The sequence below is a fragment of the Rhinolophus ferrumequinum genome, chromosome 6 (assembly GCF_004115265.2).
Source record: "Rhinolophus ferrumequinum isolate MPI-CBG mRhiFer1 chromosome 6, mRhiFer1_v1.p, whole genome shotgun sequence".
Taxonomy (NCBI): Eukaryota; Metazoa; Chordata; class Mammalia; order Chiroptera; family Rhinolophidae; genus Rhinolophus; species Rhinolophus ferrumequinum.
The window spans coordinates 21,425,110-21,448,668 of NC_046289.1; the positions used below are offsets into that span (position 1 = coordinate 21,425,110).

At 47.1% G+C, this 23,559-nt stretch overlaps 1 protein-coding gene across 7 annotated transcripts in view; it reads right to left on the minus strand.

The window, feature by feature from the left end:
* ADCK1 (aarF domain containing kinase 1) overlaps window positions 1-23,559 on the minus strand; it is a 110,738-nt gene that overhangs the window by 81,814 nt on the left and 5,365 nt on the right. For 6 of the 7 annotated variants that reach the window (XM_033108633.1, XM_033108628.1, XM_033108630.1 and 3 more), the window contains 2 exons: window positions 21,928-22,073; window positions 19,674-19,757 (listed from right to left, as the gene is read on the minus strand). In XM_033108633.1, coding sequence (XP_032964524.1) covers window positions 19,674-19,757; window positions 21,928-22,062 — 219 coding nt within the window. In that variant the 5' untranslated portion in view covers window positions 22,063-22,073. The remainder of the gene's footprint in view (window positions 1-19,673; window positions 19,758-21,927; window positions 22,074-23,559) is intronic. The other variant, XM_033108634.1, reaches the window with a different exon arrangement.

A 23,559-nucleotide genomic window follows, 5' to 3' on the forward strand; every position in this document is an offset into this window, starting at 1 on the left:
CTTAGGAATGTAATGGTCAAACTGTATGGCAGGTATATGTTTAAGTTTTTAAAAAATTAAACTGTTTTTGTAAAGTGGTTGTACCATTTTACATTCCCACCAACAGTGTATGAGAGTTCCTCCACAACGCCCCTTTCCCCAATGGTTGGTATAAATCTTTTTCATTTTAGTCTTTCTAATAGATGTGTAATAGTATTTCATCATGGTTTAAATTGGTGTTTACCTAACACTAACGACGTTGAGTATTTTTCATGTGCTTATTTGCAATCACTCTGTCTTCTCAGATAAAATGTCTGTCCAATACTTTTGTCCATTTTTAATGGGTTGTTTTCTTATTATTGAGTTATAGGAATTCTTTATATATCCCATATGCAAGTACTTTATTAGATATATGATTTGCAAGTATTTTCTCCCAATTGGTGACTTATCTTTCCTTTCCTTAACATCTTTTAAAAAGAAGTTTTTTATTTTGATGAAGTAAAATTTGTCACTTTTTCTTTTATGGACCATGCTTTTGGTGTTGTACCTAAGGAATCTTTGCCTAAGCCAAATTACAACAATTTTCTCCTAATGTTTCTTCCAGAAGTTTTATCATTTTAGGTTTTACATTTGGATATGTAATCTATTTGGAATCATTTCTTATATATGGTGTCAGGTATGGATCAAAGTTCAAGTTTGCATATGAATATCTAAATTGTTCTGGCTCTGCTTGTTGAAAAGACAAACTTTTCCACATTAAACTGCCTTTACATCATTGTGAAAAATTAATTGTTCATATGTGTGGGGGCCTATTTCTGGACTCTCTAATCAGTTCCATAGATCAGTTTGTCAAGAATCTTTACACCAATACCACACTGGCTTGTTTACTATAGATTTATAGTAAGTCTTGAAATCAGATAGTACTATTCCTCCAACTTTCTTCTCCTTTTTCAGTGCTATTTTCTAGCATTGACTCCAAAACCCTCTGCATTCCCATATGAATTTTAGAAGCAGCTTGCAAATTAAAAAAAAAAAAAAAAAAAAAAAAAAAAACCCTGCTGGGATTTTGATTGGAATTGCCATGAACCTATAGACTTATTGGAGTAGAATAGACATCTGAACAATATTGAGTCTTCCAACCCAATAATATGATATACGTCTCTATTTATTGGATCTTCTTTAATTTCTCTGTACAAAGATGTTCAGTGTTAATTGTAACAGAAAAACTTACATAGGCACATTTTAAAAGTGGGAAAAGGGAATAGTTAAGGAAGTTATGTAACAGTCACACAATGTGTAATAAGTAGCCATTTAAAATAAAGACTGTGTAACAACATGGGAAAATGCTAAGGACAACCTGGTAAATGAGAACAACAGCTGATTATACTGATAGAACACCATGGCTCTGACAAGCTGGGGTTACAAAGTGAGTATCAAACGCATAATGAGTTTGAATTGATGAGATTATAGGTAATTTTTTCTTGACTCTACATTTTCTATAATATAGTTATTGCTTTAATTATTTTTTACTTTTAAAATTGAGATATAATTCACATACCATAAAATTTACCACTTTACAGTGGTTTTTACTATATTCAGTAAGTTATGCAACTACCACCACTCTTCCAGGACATATAAATTATGTATTTTAAAAATCAATTACATTATTTTAGTCACTTTCTATCAATATCCACCTTGAGTCTTTGAAACAAGAGATTCCATTCAAGTTACCAGCACTCATTAAGTGATGATAAAGATTGTAAATGCCCAACGTATGTGTGAGTTTCCTGTCATCTTATGTTTTAAAGCCCAAGCTCAGTTAATAATTTCATGTCAAAATGAGGACCAAACTTAAGCTGCCAAATGACTCGTCAGCACAATGCAAGTACAAATAGATCCCTGGTTTGTCATTTTCACATAATCTTCTCCATAATCATTAGTTTCTATTTGAATTGTTTATTCACTGTATCAGCATACAATATAAGCTGCTGAGAAACTCTTGTTTCTCACACAATCTGTAATAACGGTCTTCAGTAGTAAATGCACAGTCCTTTACAGTGCAGGAAACCATTCACACACATTATCTCACCTGATCCAGGGAAGAGCCTTGAGGTGGGTACCGTCATTCTCCCCATTGCACAGATGTGGGAACTGAGGCTCAAAAACGATAGAGGCCTTGCCAGGGTTACTCAGCCAGTAAGTAGTAGATACAGGGTCTCAGTCATTACCTTCTGATTCCAAAATCTGTCCCTTTCTACTCGGCTCTGTTGCCCCTCCAAACACAATGTTAAGCATCCCTCATGAATTAAAACAAAAAAATCCAGGCAGCCAGTGCCTGCTATGGGCCCACCGGGTTGCCCTCCCCACATGCTCTCAGTCCCCCAACTCTGGCTCCAGGTAAGCCTCAGCTGTCTCCCCCAGAGGGGCAGCATGGCCTGGCCATGTCTGGGCTCCGGGTAGCAGTGCCAGTAGGCCAGCTAACAACACCAAGATTAGGGACAAATTCATGAACACACGGGGGCCTGGAAAGCACCAGTTGCACGAACAAACTGGGATGGGGAGCCGCTGGGAGAAGGAAGTGAGGAAGGCACAGGAGGCAGACGCTCTCTCACTGCAAGTACTGGACAAGGCCACAGCCTGTGCAGCCCAAGGAGGCAGGCGGGTCAAGAAGGGACAGGACACTGGCCACCGTGGAAAAAGGGAAACATCCTTCACTGATAACCCTCGAAAAGTCCCCAGTGCCTTTGGTGTGAAATGCAAACTCCCACCAGGGCCCGTCAGGCCCCGCATGATGCAACCCAGGCGCCACGGGTCTCGTCACTCACCTCCCCACTCACCCGCCTCCCCCCACAGTGATCAGTTGCCTCCTGTGCCATCCTCTGCCCCCCAGTCTTGGCAAAGGCAGCTCCTCAATCTCACCACTCTTCTCTCCTTCTCACCGGCCGAAATCCACTTCAGCCTGGACCCTCGTCTCCTTCCCCTCCCCTCTTCCTAGTCCCCCCTGGCCCATTCTCCTCTCCTCCCCCTCTCCCTTTCCCCTATGATGCTACTGCCTCCCAGCGCCCCAGAACTAACAGCAGGGCCGGGTGTTCCACCTCAGCATAGCTCTCGATCCTCCCTTTAGCTGAGCTTCCAAAGGAAAAATCTGGGCTCCTGCCCATGCTACAGCTCCAGAGCTACGGACACTGGCTCTGCTCTGGACCCAGAGAAAATCAGGGAAGCAGCCACGGACATAGCCAGGTTGCAACCAAACTGTGACCCCAGGTGAGAGGCCCAGAGCAACAAAGCTTCCAAATGGTAAGGACACTGCGTGACACCATCTTCCCGTGGGGAAGGCCTCCCTCCTTCTCTCAAGCCCCCTCTCCTCTCTTTCTCAGCAGGGAGCAGACGGGCAGACCCCAAGAAGTCCTCCTTTGAAGGCTCCAGAGCAGAGGCCTTTCCCCCACAACAAGCGAGGTCTGGAATCACCATCGATTCACTCAACAAGAGCCACATGCGCGTCACCGCACAGCACCGGGAGCCCTCCCACCTCTGCCTCTCCCTTCCCTGTGCTCTCTGAACGTGGCCACTGGACACTGCTTCCATGAGGAAATGAGCACTCTACCAAGAGGTGGAGGCAAATAATGCAGGGGGCAACCACTCATCCTGCAGTAGTCAGTTCAAAACCCCTTCATCCCAGGCCAGACTTCAGCTATGGCAGACTCCTCATTCTCAAGGTCTCCCTGGGGCCCCCTCCAGGTCATCCAAAGGGAACCACTGCTGAGGCCCTGCACGTCTGGTCTAAAACATGGAGAGGGCCACAGCACAGCTTTGGGGTCTGGGCTCTGACTGCACCCTGCTTTACAAGCCCACAGGGGAGGCAGGCATGAGGGGAGGGGGCAGGCACCAGATGGGCATTGATGCCCAATCTCCAAACTAGGTGAGGGATGAGGGGAACGCACTGGCTCGAGGGAGCAGGGAAGGTATCAGGGGAGATGCTGCAGTGGTCTTCCCATCACAGGGGAGACGAGGCAAAATGGCCACCAAGGCCCCAGTCGGCAGCTGGTCCTTGGGGAACCACACAGTCCTCCAAGGCTGTGCTGTACACCCCAAACCAAAGCAAACTTCTGCAGAGTGGAAGTATGACGGCAAAAGCTGCCCCAGAGCCGCAGGCATTTACAGATGCAGCGCCGTCTCACACTTGGCTGTTATACTGAGAGACTGTTCATCACCAAATTACAAATTGCAGGAGCACTTCAAACACAGAAGTTCCCAGCACATTCAACAGGGAAGGAAGAGAAACACGTGTCAAAACTGGGCGTCAAGGGGTGACTCAGGGATACCGAGACGGGTGACCATGGGAAGGTTCTGTGTCTGTATCCAGCAAGAATCCAGACAGACACTGCGATAAAAATGTAACGTTTTAATTAAGTTAATTTAATTACTAACGTTTATTAAGCACTTCGTATGTGTTAGGCCCTAATCCGAACACTTTATATGTGGATTACCTCATTTAATTCCATAACCACCTGATAAGGCAGGCACAATTATCCCCTATGTTACAGATGAAGAAGCTATGGCTCATGAAGGTCAAATAACCTGGCCAAGGGCACCCAGATAACTAGCAGCAGAGCTGGGGCCCGAACCCAAACACTGACTCCAAGACCACAACGCTCTTTAACCACAGAGACGTGCTTCTTAGAATACCTGGACATTTCTGAAGGTTTTGAGCCAGGACTCAAGAGACCTGGATTGTGGGCCCATTCTGCCCCTGATGTACTGCCCCTATCTAATGGAATCCTGAACAAATCATCTCAGCGTTCTGAACCTCAGCTGGCTCATTCGTAAAATGAGAGATTGAGCAGAATTAGCACTAGCAAGTGGGTGGCACACATTTCTGCCCTCTACGCCCACACCTATGCCACCCCCCAGACAGCACTCACCTACCACGTCATGCAATCGCTGAGCCCAGGTGAAGACTCACTTATCCTCCAGTCTGCACTCAGACAACCACTACTTATCGGTTAGAGTTGGCAAATGAAATATATTTGCTTTCCCAGAGTTAGATTGTTCCTAAGGTATCTTCTGACTCTAACAATCTACAACGGTGTTACTGGGGTGCTAAAGACAAGTTTCATTCTAGCCCCACTCTAACTAGAGTTGTCCTTACACCTCAGTCTTCCTTCTGCAGGAGAGATACTATGTTCCATGTGGTCAGCTCCACTTTCTTTGCTACCCACAATGAACACCCCTCCAAACCAATGCCCAGTCGGCTCTCAGCGTGGTCCTGCAGGCCCTCCCTCAATAAGGGAGCCTAATAAAGGGGAGACCTAAGGCTAAGGCCACTGACATGATAGCATGAAGGTTTCTTTGCATTAAGTACTGTGCTTCCAGAAAGTTCCACCTAAAATGCAAATACTCCCTAGAGGTGGTAACGCAGGAAATTATCTGTCATTGTCACCTTGGTAGGAGTTCCTTTACCTGTCTGTGTTACCAGCCTCAGCAACTGAGAGCAGAGTTCTGTGGGATGGGAGAGATTCCAAGTCTAGGTTCTGTTTCAGAGAAGGCCACCCTAAAACCAAACTTGCAGAAGAGGGCATTTGGGGAGGGCAGCTGCTAATGGTTGAGAAAGCTTAATGAATAAAACATGTTATACAGCTGCCAAGAATACTTGTATTTTAATAGGGAACAGAGTTTTAGGCCCAAGGAATTAATCTCTAACGGTGGAATTACAAGCCTCAGCAACGATTTAGGGAGGTATTAAGGACAGAAAGTTGTTCCAGCAGCACAACAAGTAGGCTAATAGAAGTGCGCAAGCCCTCAGCAAACAGTCAACATGCTGCAAACGTAAGGGATTAATAATATTACGGGCAACTGGTGACTGCCTGCCAGCGAGCAAGCCTGCCACTACACAGACAAACCCAGATGCCCACTGGAGCCCAGGACACGCGCTCTTTGGTATGGAAAGCATCCATTTGGGAACTTAGCTGCCAGAAAAACTAAAGAGAACGCTTCCCTCCGTGTGCCCCTTCATCACACACACTGAGAAGATGCGGAATTAATTTGTTCTCAACAGTTGCTCTGCAGCTAGAAGAGTGAGGGCATTTCTGGAATGGCGATCACAGGCAAGCGAAATCAATGTTAGGCCACAAGCAGAATAACACATCCAGCCACCCTGCCTCCCTTCCCTTCCCAGTCATCTCTGTTCAGGCCTGGGCCTGGGCGTGGGACGGGAGTCTCTTTCATTTCCTCACAGTCTTGAGATTCTTGGGGGCTGGTGCGAAGAAGGAACATAAAACAAAACTCATAAAGATTCAGAGAAAGAGGCTTCAGTCTAACCTCAAAGAGAGGGAATAGGTACAAAGCTCAGGGGCAACATGCAGGCAAGGCATTTGGAGGACAACTGAACACACACAGAAATTAGGTAGAATTAAAGAACTCATTAATTTCATTCATGGTTATAATGGTGTGAATGCTGAGAAAAACATTAGCTGTTGGAGATGCACGCCGAAACTACAGATGAAATGCCATGATTTCTGTAATTTAAACTTCTTCAGCAATAAATGAATGAATGAATGAATGCATTATAGACACATATTTTAGATCTAGATGCCAGGTATATGGTTCATCATATTATTCTGCGTGTTAATTGCATTTGAAATTTTTCATATAGAGATTTTTTTTTTCCCAAACCTCCCAAGTCAGGTCCCAGCCTGCGTTCCTAACCCTTTGCTCTGACCTAGGATACCCTGTGTTCTCAGCCAGCCCATTTTGGACCACGAGTGCCGCCATTCACTCTACTCCTTTTGGGTCCTGAAGCCAAGTCCATTCCCATCTCAGAGCTTTTAGACTTGCAATTTCCTCTTCCCAGGGCCAGTTTCGTGGGCATGGAACCAGTGCAGCCACACTGGGCCCCTCACTCAGAAGGGCCCGCCACTTGTGGTTTAATATGCAAGGCAGAAGAATGCCACCTTCCCCCTCCAACAAAGATGTCTAGGACCCAGAACCTGTGAATATGCTCCTTACATGGGCAAAGGAGAATTAAGGTTGCAGATGAAATTAAGGTTGCTAATCAGATGACCTCGAGATACATTATCTCAGATTATCCAGGTGAACCCAGTGTCATCACAATGGTTCTGCCACGTGGAAGAGGGAGGCACAAGAAGAGAACCAGAGAGATGGCAGCGTGAGGCCTTGGCCAGGCATTGCTGGCTTTGGAGATGGAGAAAGGATGCCATGAGCCAAGGAATGCGGGTGACCTCCGGAATCCGGAAAAAATCAAGGACGTGAATTCTCCCCTGGAGCCTGCAGAAGGAACGCAGCACCAGTGACATGTTCATTTGAGTCCAGTGAGAACCATTGCAGAATTCTATCCTCCAGAACTGTAAGAGAATCCATTTATGCTGTTTAAAGCCACTCTATGTGGGATCATTTGTTACAGCAGCAACAGGAAACTAATCCAGGAGCTGTCTTGAAATTCTTAATTTTATCCTTGTTTTGCAAGTGTTTTGCAAGTGAAGCCTGATGGGACAATGGAGCACGTGCTGGGGGATTCAGCTCACACACAGCCCCAGCTCCCCAGTGCGTTCTTGGCTGCCCATGCCTCACCCCAGTTCCCCACCTCCACCCCACCCTCACAGCGGCTGTCCACCAGAGGTAGCAACCAGGTGGCCTAGGTGAGGGAGGCCGGCCTTCTGCCATTGCCCTTTGCCCCTGCTGGGCGCCTGGGTGCAGTATGGGAAGGGTCGGGATGGTGCACATGTCATGCAGTATCCCTTCCCATCCCAGACTAGCACCACTGGAGCAAGGTCAACAGGCGACTTGCCAGGGACCTCTCACCCACCCCCAATCCAGGTCCTGAGCACAGAGATTACAATCTTTTCGGAACTGCCCACTCTGCGGTTTGGGGCTCAGGGTCACAGGAAGGGGAGATGGACTTCCCGAGCCTCACATTTTCATTTTGCAGTGGGCCCCGAAAATGACATCGTCTTCCCTGCCTCCTCCTCTGCCAGTCTTCCTCCAACTCTTTCCTTGCTGATTCTTTCATCGCTTTTCAGTTTCAACTGAAAAACCCCGTCAGAGAGCCCTTCCCCAACCCAGCTCCAGTCGCTTTTTATCCATGACCATGTTTTATTTCTTTTAGGGCACTCAGCAAGAGCTGACATTATCTTGTTTACTTACCTCATTGATTCTCTAACAGGTATTTAGTGAACCCAGTGTCTGCCAAGTGCTGTTCTAAGTGTTGTAGATACAGCAGCAAACAATCAGACCGAGTTCTCGCCCTCCTAGAACAGACGTTTTGTGATTTCCATCAATTGATAATTACCTCTTGTCCCCTCAAGAACAGACCAATGCATACCAGCACCTAACACCGGGCCTGGCACGTAGTAGGTGCTCAATAAATATTCGCTGCATGATTCATAGTATGACTAACGAGTGCCTTAGGAGCTCTGCGCTGTGACCAGGCACAGCATGAAGGTGTCCCTCTTCATGCTCCAGAGTGTGAGGCACGAAGGTCTGTCCCATTAGCAAGAAATTGGATGGAAGGAGAGGCCTGGAGACAGGCTGGGGATGGGGAAGGGAGCAGTGCCCCAGTTTCTGAAACAAAATGCCTTAAATTAGCCTCACATATGTCCCGCCATTATCAGTCAACAGTCTATTTGTATATTTAAGTGAAGTTATTCTGCTAATTGGACATATGCCTCACGGTTCTACAAGGAAAAGTCTATTTAAAAGACTTGCTGTAACAGGCAAGAGCTTTGAGGATAGTTTTATTCAGGGACAGGAAAGGAGATGAGTAGATTTTAATTTGTTAGAAAATAGCTGCTTGGGGCCAAGACAGTACGAAGCAGGAAATCGAGGACAGGCTATTGGATGATCACTGATGTTAACAAGTGCCTCGCTCCCCCTTACAGCTGCAGAGAGCCTTCCATCAACTTTACCAGTTATGTTATGGCCTGCCCTGTGTACCTGCTATTTCAGTGATTCCCACTTTGGAGACGTGGCCACTGAGGCAAGAGAGATGCATCGTGCCCATGCTGGTATAAGTTTGGTCTCAGAGGCCTAACCTCCTGAGCACAGTAAGGGGTGAGAATTTGAGAGTCTGTCATGAACAACCCAAAGGGTTTAGGGAGAAATGGCAGAGGGCTGAGGGGGTGGGAGAGAGTTGGCGGAAAACACTGGTTTCTCAAGACTTGACAAATGGCGCAAAATACCTGACACAGCAAGGAAATCCACACCTCGACTCCTGGCCTAGAGGAACCCTGGAAGCTCATCCAGTCCTGATGAGAGAGCCAGGAAGTCAAGTGATTGCAGGGACAAGTTTGGGAGCCACACTATTGGGGATAAATCTAAGACCCTATAGTGGGTTGAATGGTGGCACCCCAAAAGATAAGCCCGTGTCCTAACCCCCAGAACCTATGATTGTGACTTTATTCAGAATCTTGAGCAGAGATCATCCTGGATTGTCCAGGCAGGCCCTAAATCCAGTGACAAGTGTCCTTATAAGAAACAGAGGAGAAGACAGAGGCAGAGGTTGGGGTGATGCAGCCACCAGCAGTGCCTGGACACGGCAAGGAAGGATCCTTCCCTCGAGCCTCCAACAAGAGCGTGGCCCTGGACGCACCTTGATTTCAGACCCTGGCCTCTAAAACTGCAAGAGAATACATTTCTGTTGTTGTTGGCCCCCCAGTTGGTGGTAATTTGTCATGGCAATCACAGGAAACTAATACACCTGCTACCTATCTGTGGGCCCTATGACAAGTCACTTAATCTGTCTGCCTCAGTTTCTTCATCTATAAAATAGGGATGATAACCATAGTATCTACCTCCCAGGGTTGTTGTGAAATTAAAGGACATAACAGAGAGAAAGCTCATACCGTGTTTCCCTGAAAATAAGACCTAGCCGGACAATCAGCTCTAATGCGTTTTTTGGAGCAAAAATTAATATAAGACCTGGTCTTATAGTAAAATAAGACCGGATATTATATTATATTATATTATATTATATTATATTATATTATATTATATTATATTATACCTGGTCTTATATTATAGTAAAATAAGACCGGGTCTTGTATTAATTTTTGCTCCAAAAGACGCATTAGAGCTAATGGTCCAGCTCGGTCCTGTTTTCGGGGAAACTCAGTAGTACAGCACCTATCTCATAGTGTTCAGTCAATATAAACACTTGTTCTTAGCATCAGAAGCTACCAGGAGAACTCATTAAAAATGTGGTTTTCCAGGGCTCACCCCAGCATCCCTGAAAACAAATTTTTGGAGTCTAGGGTCTAGGACTCTGTACCTTCTAAGGCTCCTCAGGTGACTCTGACTGTCTGACAGGTTGGGAGCCACCAGTGAGCTGTCATATTCCCACCTCCATGACAGACAGACAGACAGACAGACAGAATCTCTTGTTTCTGGAAAGCTGCCCTTCCAGATACAGATTTCACAACTGTCCTCGGTAAACCACTCTAGTATTAAACTACCTTAGCAATAAGGAAGTCCCAGCTTATGCCTACCCCGAATCCCTCATCACATAACTTCAGCCCGGTTCCCTTCACTGCGCTCAGCAAAGATAGAAACTGCTTGGATGTGGTGGAACCACCCAGCCCAGAGCAGGAAAGGAAGTTGCAGGAGGTTTTCAGTGGGCAAAGCAATCGGCAATGAGAAGCCCAGCTGTGGTTGGTCTGGGCTGGGCTCTGAGATGGGTAAGAACAGGCAGAAGCTGGGGATCCTCCAGCTCCTGCCCCAGTAGTCACCGGCAACTGCAGTACCTCAACACGGTACCACCACCGGGAGAGGGCTCTGCCATCCTCCACCCACCCCACAGGAATCAGGCAGGGCAGGTGGAGAGCAGCTCTGCGGCAGCAGGAAGCCAACCCTGTGAGTCCAGGCAGCCCATGTCGGCAAGGGAACTGCGGAGACGCGCAAGCGAGGAACTGGCTGATAGGATAATCCCACTGGTCAGGATGGAGAAACGCCCCACACCGGCAACGGCCTCTCATCGCCAGAACCCCAGGGGCTTATTCTGTTTCATTTCAGCTGTGGCCTTTGGAAAGGGATCACCACTTGTGAACAGCAGCAGCAGCAGGAGCAGCCCCAGGAGATAAACAGGTGAGATAGAAGACGAGAGCTGGAAAGAAAGTAGCCAACCCAGCGGGGGAAAGACGGAAGCAATGGAGGGTGCAAGGCAGAGGCTGGCTGTCATACAGGGTCTCTGGTCCCACTCTCGGCGGGTGGTCACAGGACATGGTGAGGCCAAAAAGGAACAACAATGGAGTCACAGATAGGGGAGTCACACCACTATATTCTCGATGGCAGCTGGTGGAGACACAAAAGCAAACATCCGCCTGTACCCCAACAAGGGGTTTTCCTGCTCCCCAGTCTTGCTGATGGCAAGGCAAGACACAGGAAGTAGGATCAACATGATCCGCAATGTAATCCATTTGCTAACCACACTTGCTACCCGCAATTGCACTTGCTAACCACGCTTGCTTACCGTGTCATCCGCAATCCACGCTTGCTAGCGTACCCACAGCAGTTATATTAGTGGCCAATAGCTAACTGGTTACAGCTGATGGCCAACTAGTCACAGCCGCTGGCCATCTGCTACCTGAACCAGCACCTTTCCACGTGAGGCCGAGAGCCTGGAAACTGCTCTCTGGGACTCTGTCCCCACTTTCTTAGGGCCTGTTATTTCACATGTTTGTAAAAAGGTAAGAGGTATGGAGACATGGCAAGATGGGACACTGTTATTGGCTGCGGTCCATAGGTCACTGACAAGGCTAGAGCAATCAAGAGGGTAACTTGGCTTTGCGTAGTCTCTGCCTGGGAACTACAGAGAAGCCACTGCACAGTGAACCCAAGCGCCAGGGGAAGCTGGCATCTCACCAAGTTTTCTCCAGGGTCCCCACATTTGGGAGTAGACTCCCCCAAGTCTCTCCCTAGACCACACCAAGGTCCAAGAGCCCCACTCCTCTGGAACTCTCCCCAAATCAGAAGGCTCTGGGGTCAGGGCCACTTCAGAAAGTTGTGCAGGTTTGTAATGAGGACTCAGAGAGGTTTGGGTACACAGAAAACTAAAAAGGAGGTGCTAGACTCAATCGCAGACTCTGTCTCCCTATTCCAGAGGCCTGGTCCTTAGATGACCCAACCAGAGCAAATGAAATGCAGCTCATGCTGCTGCAGAAATTATCACAAACTGAAAAAGCCAGTCACCAAGAGAGCAAGGATTCAATTTCCCTCCTCCTCTATGCAGAACACTGTCTGGCAAATGTTCCATAATGACCCACAAAAGCAGCAAAAGGGGGACAGAGTGCACGAAAACAAACTGAAAAGCTTCCACCTCAGGTTGATGGGCACGGCACATGCAAGAGAACTGTGGCACAGTCAGACACCGCTGCTCCAGAGGAGGCCTTCCTGGGCATGCACCCCCACCTGCAACCCCCAGGCTGCGTGAGGAGCCCCTCTCGGGCAGGGCTCCAGCCCCTGCTCCTCACTCCTCCTGCCTAGGAGTTAGTGGCTGTCAGGGGCCAGTGCTGGAATGAAGACAAATCAATCCTTCTGCAACTGGTCATTCCATGCCTGCTTCCCCCTCTGGACTGTGAACACCTGGGGGGCAGAGGGCACGTCTTATCTCTCCTTAGAGCCTCTGAGCCTGAGCCTCACACAGGACCTGGCACACAGCAGGCTCACTTAATGTTAGTTCAAATAAATGGAAGGATAGTGGACACGTCCTGGTTTGGCCAGGAGAGTCCCCAGATTTCAGAGAATATTCCTAAAGAGCCAGACACCGCTACAGTTCCCCTTGCAGAGCAGCAAGATCTTTCAAATGCTTATTGAATTACTATACCTTCACTAAGCTGGTAGTATGGTTATACTCCAAACTGGCAGTTGTTCAATAGCTTAATAGTTGAAACGCTTTCCCAAAGCACAGAGCTCACTAGCATCTCCCGATTCCTTTGGAGGATCCACTGGGGAGTGCAAATGTTCCACTGGGGAGTGCAAATTCCAAACATTTGTTGAATTAACTGTTTGAGTGAATGAGTACAGGAATTCCAGGAAGAAGGTTCTGTTGCTCTTCTTCTGCCTCTCCAGTGTTTCCCAAACCCGCCCCAGGTAGCACCACAGCCTCAGGGCTCGCACCAGGGGGACAGGCCAGCGGCAGAAGCAACCCCAGCAGCTGCGGCTAGTTGGCAAGAGCAGCGGCACAAGCATCTCTGGTTCCACTTTCTATCCAAATCGGTGCCTTCCCCAGAAGGTGGGTAAACGGAGACAACTGAGTATGAAATGCAAAGAACATGGGATTAGGGAGACCCGATGTCCAAGACCTAGTTCATGATCTGCCACAAACCTGAAGGGGCCTAAAGAGATCACATCACGCCCGTGGACCTCTAGTTCCGCATCTGTACATTCGAGGCCTAGAGCTAGCTGAGGCAGAAGATGTCTTTCTCAAGTTCGGTGGAATAATTATAAATAGAGTTATCACCCCACCTTAGCCCTTTACTCTACTCCTGTAATATCCACTGGTCAAAAACACACTACCATATGCTACGTTATAAAGGTTAATAGCATATGACCCCTCCCTCTAAATGCAGATTTCAGTAACGTCAAATGCTACCCCATAGTCAAGCCTGAAGCAGCCTGCATCCTTGAACAAGGTCAGGTGTAAAGATTAACTGAATTTAGTAGGCACAGAGGCTCTTACAACAAACTGAAAGGTATCTTCCGTTCGGAGAGTAAATACTGCAGTGAACCTCCTTTCCCTAAGTTGCATGCGAACACCTGAAGGAGCCCGGGTCAAGGTGTACTGCTCCTGACCTCTCCTTTCCGTCTCCCTCCTGGAGGAAGGACTGCCCGTGGGTTGGTGAGTTGGGAGAAGAAACGTAGCACGGTCGGCTCTCCCCTTCCTCTCTCCTCCCCGTCTGGGGTCTGCATTTCTGCAGCCCGTTGGTATTCAGCTCCCCCCCCCCCCCGACCCAGGAGGCAGCCCCCATCTGAGAGGCTTGTCCTGTCCTGTCTGGGCCTGGTAGGTAAGTAAGCCTATCAAATTCAGGGGGTGAAGTTCAACAGACCCACGCCACATGCTACAGCCCAGCATTTATCAGTAATAAGGCCGGCATTTTTATTTCTACCTGGCAGAGTCCTGCAACTCCTTGGTTCTACTCAGGCAAGGAGGAAAAGAGCATTAATCACTACCTCGAGCCCACATATTAAGTGCTATGGCAACTGATGGGACCCACACATTCTGCTGACCTGAAGCATCTCTTACCACAGGAGCCCAGCGACCTACCCGGTAACGAGAGATTGCATTCAGCTACAAAGCTTCCCAGTGAAGAAAGCAAAAGGTGCATGCCATCTCTCTCTCCCTCCCTCCCTCTCTCTACCCACCCCTACACACACATATACACAGGCTCACTCTTCTACTCATTGTCTAACACAGTAGAAGCTCAAAAAATATTCAGTAACTGAAAACGTGAAGCATTTTCATTCATTGAGGGCTTAATAAAACTCAGCTCTGGAAATTTCCACGGCTCCCTACAGTGGATGGCATACAACTTGCCCTTTGGTCCCTCTGTGACCTAGCACTAATTCTGTGTGCCAGTATGTCCCTTCATCACCCACACCCTAGTCTCCAGACGCGGAACTAATTTCTGTTCCTTATAGACAATCTCCAAAATTTTACCCAGCAACCAAAATCACCTTGTGCCCAATGCTACAGGTTTCATTCGTACCCACCTTTCAAACCCAGGTCAATACCCGCTTAATTCATTTAGTCTCACCCATCTTAGGCCACTCTCCCTGCTCCTGTATGCATTGGGGGTGTTAACTACACTGGGGTATGTTGGACAAATAAGTAAATATATCGTAGATAACAAGAGGCAGGTTTCTCACTGTCAGAGAAATAAGTTACATATAAGGAAGAAGGCTAAATGAACGCTGTGATGTTGGATTGAAACTAAAGATATCAGTATGAACTCATGGTTTTTTAATAGATAGATAGACAGATGCGTATATGCGTGAGTAAGTATACATACATATATTTCCTGGGTTTGTCTCCTGGGAGAGCCTTGAAACAAGAATACCCCAATAGCAATATACATCCACATCTTGGTTTCTAAATATAATTCTCCAATAAAAGGAACCAGGTGTCCTTGGAGAAGTGATTGATTACAAGGCTGAGACAAGGAATATAAAAGATGAGCCTGGGGCATTTTGTGGTACCAAAAAGTTAAGACAGTGCTCAAAAAATGACAGGGCATATCAAAAAGACGCAGGAGACACTGAAGGAGCTCCCAATGGCCACAGTTGGAACAATCTGTGCAATAAAATAAATAATAACTGGTTTGGATTGTAACCCATACAGTAACATAACTCAACAAACAACTGAGGGAGAAGGGACCCCTCTTCCTTATAGAGGAATTCCAATTAATAAATGTAAACCCTGTAAACCCGCCAACAAGGCCAACCCTGTGCTTTTGGATGTGCTCTGGCTGAATTAAATAATGCACAGTTTAATTAAGTAAAGCTTCTCATCTCTGTTCTTACAAACTCAGGTGGGGCAAAGGCCACTGCCCCACTTCAGATAGGGGAGTAGGGGTGGTTGGTGGTGGACCAGCAGCCTGGGGACCTGGCTCCAAGTCCAAAATGGCTTGAATTCTACCCAGCACCATCCATTCCTCTCCTCACCCTGTTTTGGCCTCGGAATTTCTAAACTTCCTTTCTTCCTTCGAGTTACTGGTCCTTCTGTGAACTATTAAAACCCTGATTGTGCTTCAAGGTCTGGCATGCTTCTCCAAGACCCCCAGTGTATCAGTATTCATTTGGTTGCAAGTAACAGAGAATTGAACTCAAACCATCTTAAGCAAAAAGAGGATTTCCTGGCACACATAGCTGAAAAGTCCAGCAGTCGCCTGGCTTCCGGCTCAGCTAGATCTAGGGATTCAAATGACACATCTCTCCATAATCCTGGCTCCATTCATAGATGGGCTTTCCCCCATGGTGGCAACATGGCTGCCAACATCCTATACTCTCAGCTAACCCAGCAGGAAAGACAGTGTCCTGTGGGGGGACACCCCCAAAAGTCCTGGACCAGACGCTCACCGACCAGCACTGGCTCCGGTGCTGTCCCTGAATCAATCTGTTGGGCCAGAGGAACAGGCCACATGCTCACCCTTGATGCTGAGGGTGGGTAAGCCCCAGTCAAACCTCATGGCAAGTACCTGAGATATGAGTGGTTCCCCACAGGAACATCTGGCTGCTGCTTCTCAATGAGAATGGTTTCTGAGCTGCAGAATTAACACATGTCCACTATACCCCAGCCCCTCGGGCAGAATAAACTCAGTCCTACTTCCTCCAACCCAACTGTCTGAATGTCTGCATCAGCCATGACTTCTTTCTGCCCTGTGGACAGGCCACTTCTCTGTTTATAAGCATCCTGGGCACCGGGAGTCTCATTCTCCAAAGTACTCGGGCCCTGCCCCGTGCCCTCAGCTGCCTAGCAAAGTGCCACTGTGCCCCTGGAAAACACTCCTTCACGTTGGCTCCCACCCTCTCCTCGTGCGGAGCTGAGTCACTGAGCTCCAAGCCAGCCGAGCACCAATCTTGAAAGCGCTGCTCTAAGTCGCTGCCTGCCAAGCTCATCTCCTGGCTCTGGTGTACTCCGGGACCTGAGGACGCTGGCTTGACAGGTGAGATAATTATGTTTTACCCTTCACTCATTCCTTTATCAGTCACGCGGATGAGAACAGATAAGTGTTCCGATGGAAGAACACACTCCTGCGGTATTTACCCATGCTCTTTCGTGCCAGCCGGCTCCCCCTGCCCAAGCACAACTCCCAGGGACCAGCCTATACCCCTGTTATCTGGTGCCAACTAACACGTGCTGCCCTCCTGTCCAATGCCAGGCTGCATTGTCCTTACTCATCCCCCAAAGCTGTCAACTTCTCCAGGAACTGCCTTTCAGATGATTCATACATGAAGGGTGACTGTCTCCATGGCACCCATCTCCCTGCCTGCTCTGCCCTGTGCCCTGGCCTGGGCTTCTCTGCAGAATGTCACTCTGGTGGCTCCAAAGCACGGAGCACTGGTTAGAAGGAGAAAGGAGGGCAGGGGAAAGCACGGGGGCACTGAGTCTCAGAGACAGGGCCTTTGAGATCTTCCAATACAAACATTTCATTCGTTCATTCATTCATAACATCTTTATTCAGGACCTGCTGTGTCCTGGGTGCTATTGTAAGTGCTGCAGACATGAAGATACACAACCCAGACCAAGTCTCTGTGCTCACGGAGCACACCTTCTAGCGACATCTGACTTTTTTATTATTATTATTAGTTTCAGGTGTACAAAACAATATACTAAACATTTATACCCCTCACAAAGTGATAACCTCCCCCCAATCTACTACCCGTCTGACATCGCACACAACCGTTACATTTCCACTGTCTCTATTCCTTATGCTGTACTCCACTTCCTGTGACTGTAGACATAGATATATATATACATTAAATTATAGTTGACATTCATTATTATTCCGCTTCAGCCTCAGGTGTACAGTGCAGTGGTCAGGCATCTACACCGTCCCTGAAGTGGTCTCCCTGATAAGACAAGTGCTCATGTGACACCCTACAAAATCTTTACATTATTGATTACATTCCCCAAACTGTCTTTCGTATCCCCGTGGTTACCGACTGTGCTTTCTAATCCCGTCACCTTCCCCCTTATCTCCACTCCCCCCTCCCATCTAGCATATATATTCCTCTGTATCTCTGAGACTGTTTCTGATTAGTTCGTTCACGTCTTCTATTCTTTAGATTCCACATATATATAAGTGAGATCATATGGTATTTGGACATCTGACTTATTTTTAAGACATGCTTTACACTTACATTTCACAAAATAATCCTTAGTAAGTGGCATAACCATCTCTAGTCTACAGACAAGGAAAATGGCCACTCCAAAAGGTTAAATGACCTCCCCAAAGCCGAGGCACAAATTCAGGCCTTCTGATTCCAAACCTTATTTTCTTTCTGGGGCCTCCAAGGCAAGGAGCTAGCAGGGTGTGGCCTGGCATTGACACAAGCATTAAATCACCTCAATCCTAGGCATCCCTGCTTGCGGTAGAAGATATAAAAAAGAAAGATCCAATCCCTGATAAAAAGGAATCTATAGTCTAAAGAGAAAGACATGTAACCAACTATCATCTGTGGCCAGAATAAACAAGATAGAGTGATTAATTTCAAATAGGAAGATGACTCTAAAATGATACACGGGAAATACTGATCAGCTCCAGGCAAGAAAATTGGGTACCTGAGGAACAGGGATAGGAGATCATTTTGTATGTTCCAATATTATATATTTTGAATTGTGTGCCCTGTGAAGCTATTTCCCATTAAATGACACTTTGAGGATACAATCAGCCAAATCCTGAATGTGGGAAATTCTAGAGGATAAATGATCTGGTTTGTTTAACAAGCAAATAGCTCAAGAAAGAGGGTGGGAGGAAGGGAAAGGGATAGAGGGAGGGAGGGGGAGAGAAAGAAAAGGAAAAAGAGCAAGAAAAAGAAAATATTATAGATTTGAGAAGATTTAGGAAATATCAACCAAACACAATAAATGTAACTTGTTTGGATCCAGATTTGAGCAAATCAACTTTAAAAAGACATTTTGGGGACCACAAGGGAGATTTAAATATGGGCTAGCTATTAGAGATTATTAAGGAATTATTGTTAATTTTGTTGGGTATGATCATGGTATTGTACTTAAGTTTTTTAAGGTCCTTAATTATTAGAAATACTTACAGATGAAATAACATGATGCCTAAGATGTGCTTTTAAATATTTCGGCAAAAAATAATAATAAATGAAAGAATTAGTAAACCAAGATCAGCAAAATATTGACAATTTCTAAAGCTGAATGACAGTTCCATCGGGGTTCATTATACTACTCTCTCCTGTGGATGGCTGGAATTTCCATAAAGAAAAATTTAAATAAAAATTTAAAAATTATTCCATCTCCCTAGGATGATTGGGAAAGGGACGTGTTTGAGCCGAGTCTGGAGGGATAACTAGGAATTAGATTCTAAGGGCCAAAGGGCATTCCAGGCTAAGCAAAGACACACAGATCTATCACAAACCTCTCCCTGGAGGAACCAAAGCTATCTACACTCGACCGCAACTCATCTTCCATGCAAGAAAAATGCCCACTTGCTTGACGCCCTAACTCTCTGGGACATCTAGTCATAGCATGAAACTCAACTACCCTATTCCAAGTGTGTGGGGTGGACAGTTCCACTCAGAGGCCTACAAGAGGCCCCAGTGGAGACTTCAGGGGACAGGAAAACAATAACCTCTTTCGGTTGGGTTTTGCCTCCTGACAAAGCAGTTTGGAAGCCAGCTGAGCTATCTCAAGGACAGAGCTTTCATCCCTCCTGAGTCACCCCAGACACCTGTGCTCCACACACACCAGCCTCCCCAACCGTGCCTTAGAGGTTCATAGCCCCAGTACCACCGGATCCAGCTTGATGTCACCCTAACAGTCCAGCCCATCGGCATCAGAACACCTCCAACGAGGAGACGGTCCTCCCCTCCCTCCTCCCCAGCCCCCAGCCTCAAGCCCCACCTCCAGCTGCACACAGGAAGCTTCCTGGCTTTGCAGCCACTTCAAGACTTATCCAGTCCTGGTCTGGCTCAGGTGGGTCCCGTGGGTCCCTTACCTCAGATCGAAGCTTCAAGTACTCCTCTGAGCCATAGGGGACACTCCTCAGGGAGGTGAGATAGTCATAACTGATGATAGCTGTCTGTGAACCAAAGAAAGGGAAAGCTTAACACCCGGACATCAAATAATGCTCTGCCCAAAAACCACAGCTACAGGCCACGGACACAGTATGTTTAGAGAAGTAGACAGTTCCACCTCTAAGATGCTCTGCCCTCAGATCTTAGCCTGGCTGGCTTCTTCCTGTCCATCAGGGCTCTGTACAAATGCCACTTCTACAGAGCCCCCATCTAAAGTGGCCCCCATCCACCAGGAATTCTCAATTATTTACTGTAACACACCACCCTCCGAGATTACCTTGCCTATGTGTTTCTTTATACTGGACTGTTTCCCCTTGGCTAGAATTTCAGCTCTACAGGCACAGGGGCTTGTGCTTCCTGTTCTTCATAACCCCTGCACCTTCTACAGTGCCAGGCATATTAGACAAACGCTCAGTAAACACTAGTTGAATGAGTGCTGTTGAATAAACTGACCCACCTCTGTATCACAACCACACGTCATTTTCTATTATATTTACATTTGCTCTAAAAACATAAGCTGTGATTCTCAGTCCCTTAGCCAAAACTCCAGAAGTCCCCTTATCCTTTGTGAATCAGAAGATGACAGGCTCCCAGATGTCTCAGGCATGGAGAAGCTGTGGGGATTACTGGCCCAAACCTTCCCTTTTAGAATCGAGCAACTGAAGCCCCCAGAAGTTAAGGGGCTTACCAGGTTGATATTGAGAGGAGTCTGTTCCTTTGTCTGCACCCCCAAAGCTTCATTCCACTTGACATATACCAGGGGTGCCAAAAAAATGTATACACATGACTTGTACTCATCATCGGTATACATTGAGCATTACAATTTTAATACAGTTTTTTCCTTTCTTAAAATGTGTATACATCTTTTGGCACCCTCTGAATTTGCTGAACGCCAACCATGAGCAAGACCCGGTCACTAACAGGTCCAGAAGGATGGGGAAGGCCAGAGCTCTGGTCTTTCAAGAATGCACAGCCTAGTGGCTGATTTATAAAGCACTGGTGAGAACCTTCCCCCCTTCTTTCCAACTATGCAAATCCCCAAGGTTCCATGAAGCCCTGCTCCCCCTCCCGCACTTATCCTGACTCCCAGCCCCAGGGCTCACTTCTGTGTCAGACGTCCCAGAGCAGCAGCTGTCTTGAGTCACGCTTCTTGAGCCAGTGCACGACTTTAGACTGGTTTTTTGACCCATTCGTGTGAGCACTTCTCAGCCAGAAGCTCCTTCAAAGCTGTGTCTAGGGACAGTTTGTGTCTACTCCTCAAATATATAAGACAATGCTAAGCAAAAAAGGCACTCAGCAAACACTTGGGAATCATATCATAGTCCACTAGCCTGCTTATCCATTTGTCTGTCTGGATTCTCTGACTCAGCTGCTCCTAGAAGGCAGGCACCACATCAGGACCTCCCCTCTGAGCCAGGCCAGGGAGAAAACTGACAACACTGAGTATTAAGGAAACGGTTAGATCACAACTGAAACAGACTGTGTTTCAGAGTCTGTCTACACCAGGGGGAAGAAAGAACGAGCTCATCCCACCAAACAGAGGAGGAAAGGGAGCATGAGGCTTGTGGCAATCTATCCACAAGCAAATGGGACAATTATAGGGGCATGTCTGGGAACGCTGCTTTCCACGGAGTTAAGAGGACATGATCACACCAGAACCATGTTCCTGAGCCACTGGAGAAAACCTGCATTGGCCACAGAGTCAGCTCAGATGGTCTGTTAGTTTAGGGATTGGAGGGGACTCCCAAAGCTCTTTGAGGCCCAGACGCTCTGAGTATGAGCCCTGCATCAAGAACCGCTCCCACTAGCTGCCTGGAAAGAGACCACGTTTTCTGGCAGAATGTAATCAAAGCTGCAAAGCCTTCCTTCCTAGCATTTGCTGAGGAATGCCGCCCTCTGAGACTGTCATTAAAATAAGATATAGAACCTAAAATGGAAAGGCTTCAAAACAGATCCATTCTATTTAACTTCAGGATGGCACAGGTCATGTAGATAGGACTATAGGTACGGGCAGGTATATATCTACGCCTGTGTAACTGTACAGGGAGCTTTGCACGTGTATGGGTATATGTGTATCTCCACATACGTGTGACTTGTGTATCCATGTGCTACATGCATGAACACCTGCCAGTAACACTGTCACTCCTCTTCACCCCCAAAGTGAGAAAAACCTACCGTAGCAACTGCTCTGCCCACCCTGACAGCGCCAAAGTCATTAGGGTCCAAATACTTGTTACTGTAGAGGTAGAAGCCAGAGGCGGCAAGAGCCATGCTGGTCCATGACGCGAGCTTGAGAGCCCTTCTGGCCATGTCCCCCGACCCTGCAGAAGGAACGCAGAGAAAGAAGAACAGTGGAGTTTCACAGTTAGTCAGGCGGGGATTCAAATCCAGGCCCCACCACTGAATAGGTCATTTTCTTAATCTCACTGCACCTCCATTTCCTCATTTGTAAAACGGGGTGATACCTACCTCAAAAGCTGCTGGGATAAAATGAGATCGTGTATAGCATCGTACCCAGCACAAGTCAACTCTCAAAAGTCACTCTTCCTTCCACAGTGCCAGGCATTATTCTAGGCACTGGGAGCAAAGGAAACAAAGCGAAGTTCTTGCCCCCGTGGCACTTACTCCAGGTGGGATGACAGCCCATAAGCAAACCAACACAGAATATATTCGGATGTCAGCTGGTATAACGTGCTGAGAAGAAAATCAAGGAGGGTCAGAGGAAAGATGGATACGTGGCAAAGGACGCTATTTTAGACAGGAAAAGTGACAGAGCATGTTACCCGTCATGACCTGTAACTATTACTACACCACGAGGCCCTCACAGGTGTCACTGGCCCTCCTGCCCAGGTCAGAAGTGGTCAGGCCACAGCCAACACGGCAGCTGGTCAGAAGCAGCCAGGGAAGCCCTCCACATTGGGCTGATTTTCGGTTAAACTGCCCTCTGTCCACACTGAGAGCTCCTTGAATGCAAACACCGTGACTGTTACTATTCTGTCCACTCATAGTCCCGCAGGGTGCGTTACGGTTAGGGATTCAATGTCCACCTGCTGATTTGATCCATTTAACTAAATGCACACTCCCGGTCACCGGGACTAAGTGGGCTCCTGGCTCCCTGACACCTGTTCCTACCCTACTTGTACCTGCTCGGTCCACCAGGTGGATGTACGGTCACTCTTTGGGGTCACTGCTTCCCCTTCGATTCCTGGGAATTCTATCAGACCACAGTCCTTGACCACGGCTGCAGCTCCCACCGGAAACCTGCACCACCAACCACCTGCAAGTGCAAACCCTGCACACACACGCAGGATAATCAGGTTGTCACCTTGCTTGCTTCTGCTCTGGACTCAGTCTGAGGCCACCCCGCCATGCTCTGTGGCCGTTTCCCCTTTGTATGGAAACTACTGCTACAGACAGCCTTGCCTTCATTTCCTTCAAAGTCTATTTTGACTCATGCCTCATAATATAGCCACAGAATTTTTTTAAAGTATTCACAAGTGCATCGTTTTCCATTGTTTGTTCACCTTACATTTTATACTGTTTCTCTAAACAGCATATCGTTTATTTTTTGTTTGCATTTAATATAATAACTTACATATTTGGATTTAGTTTTACTGCCTCCTTCTCTGCTTTCCATTTTTCCTGTTTCTTTTCTGCTCCTTTCTTGACTCTCTCTGGACTCAGCACGTTTTATAATAGTGTGCTCTTTATTTTCTTTATATTCTCTTTATTTATGAAAACCTCCCCATCTCCACATCGTTCTGTCACTTTTAATAAACCCAGGGTTCCTTTCAGACAGGAGAATTG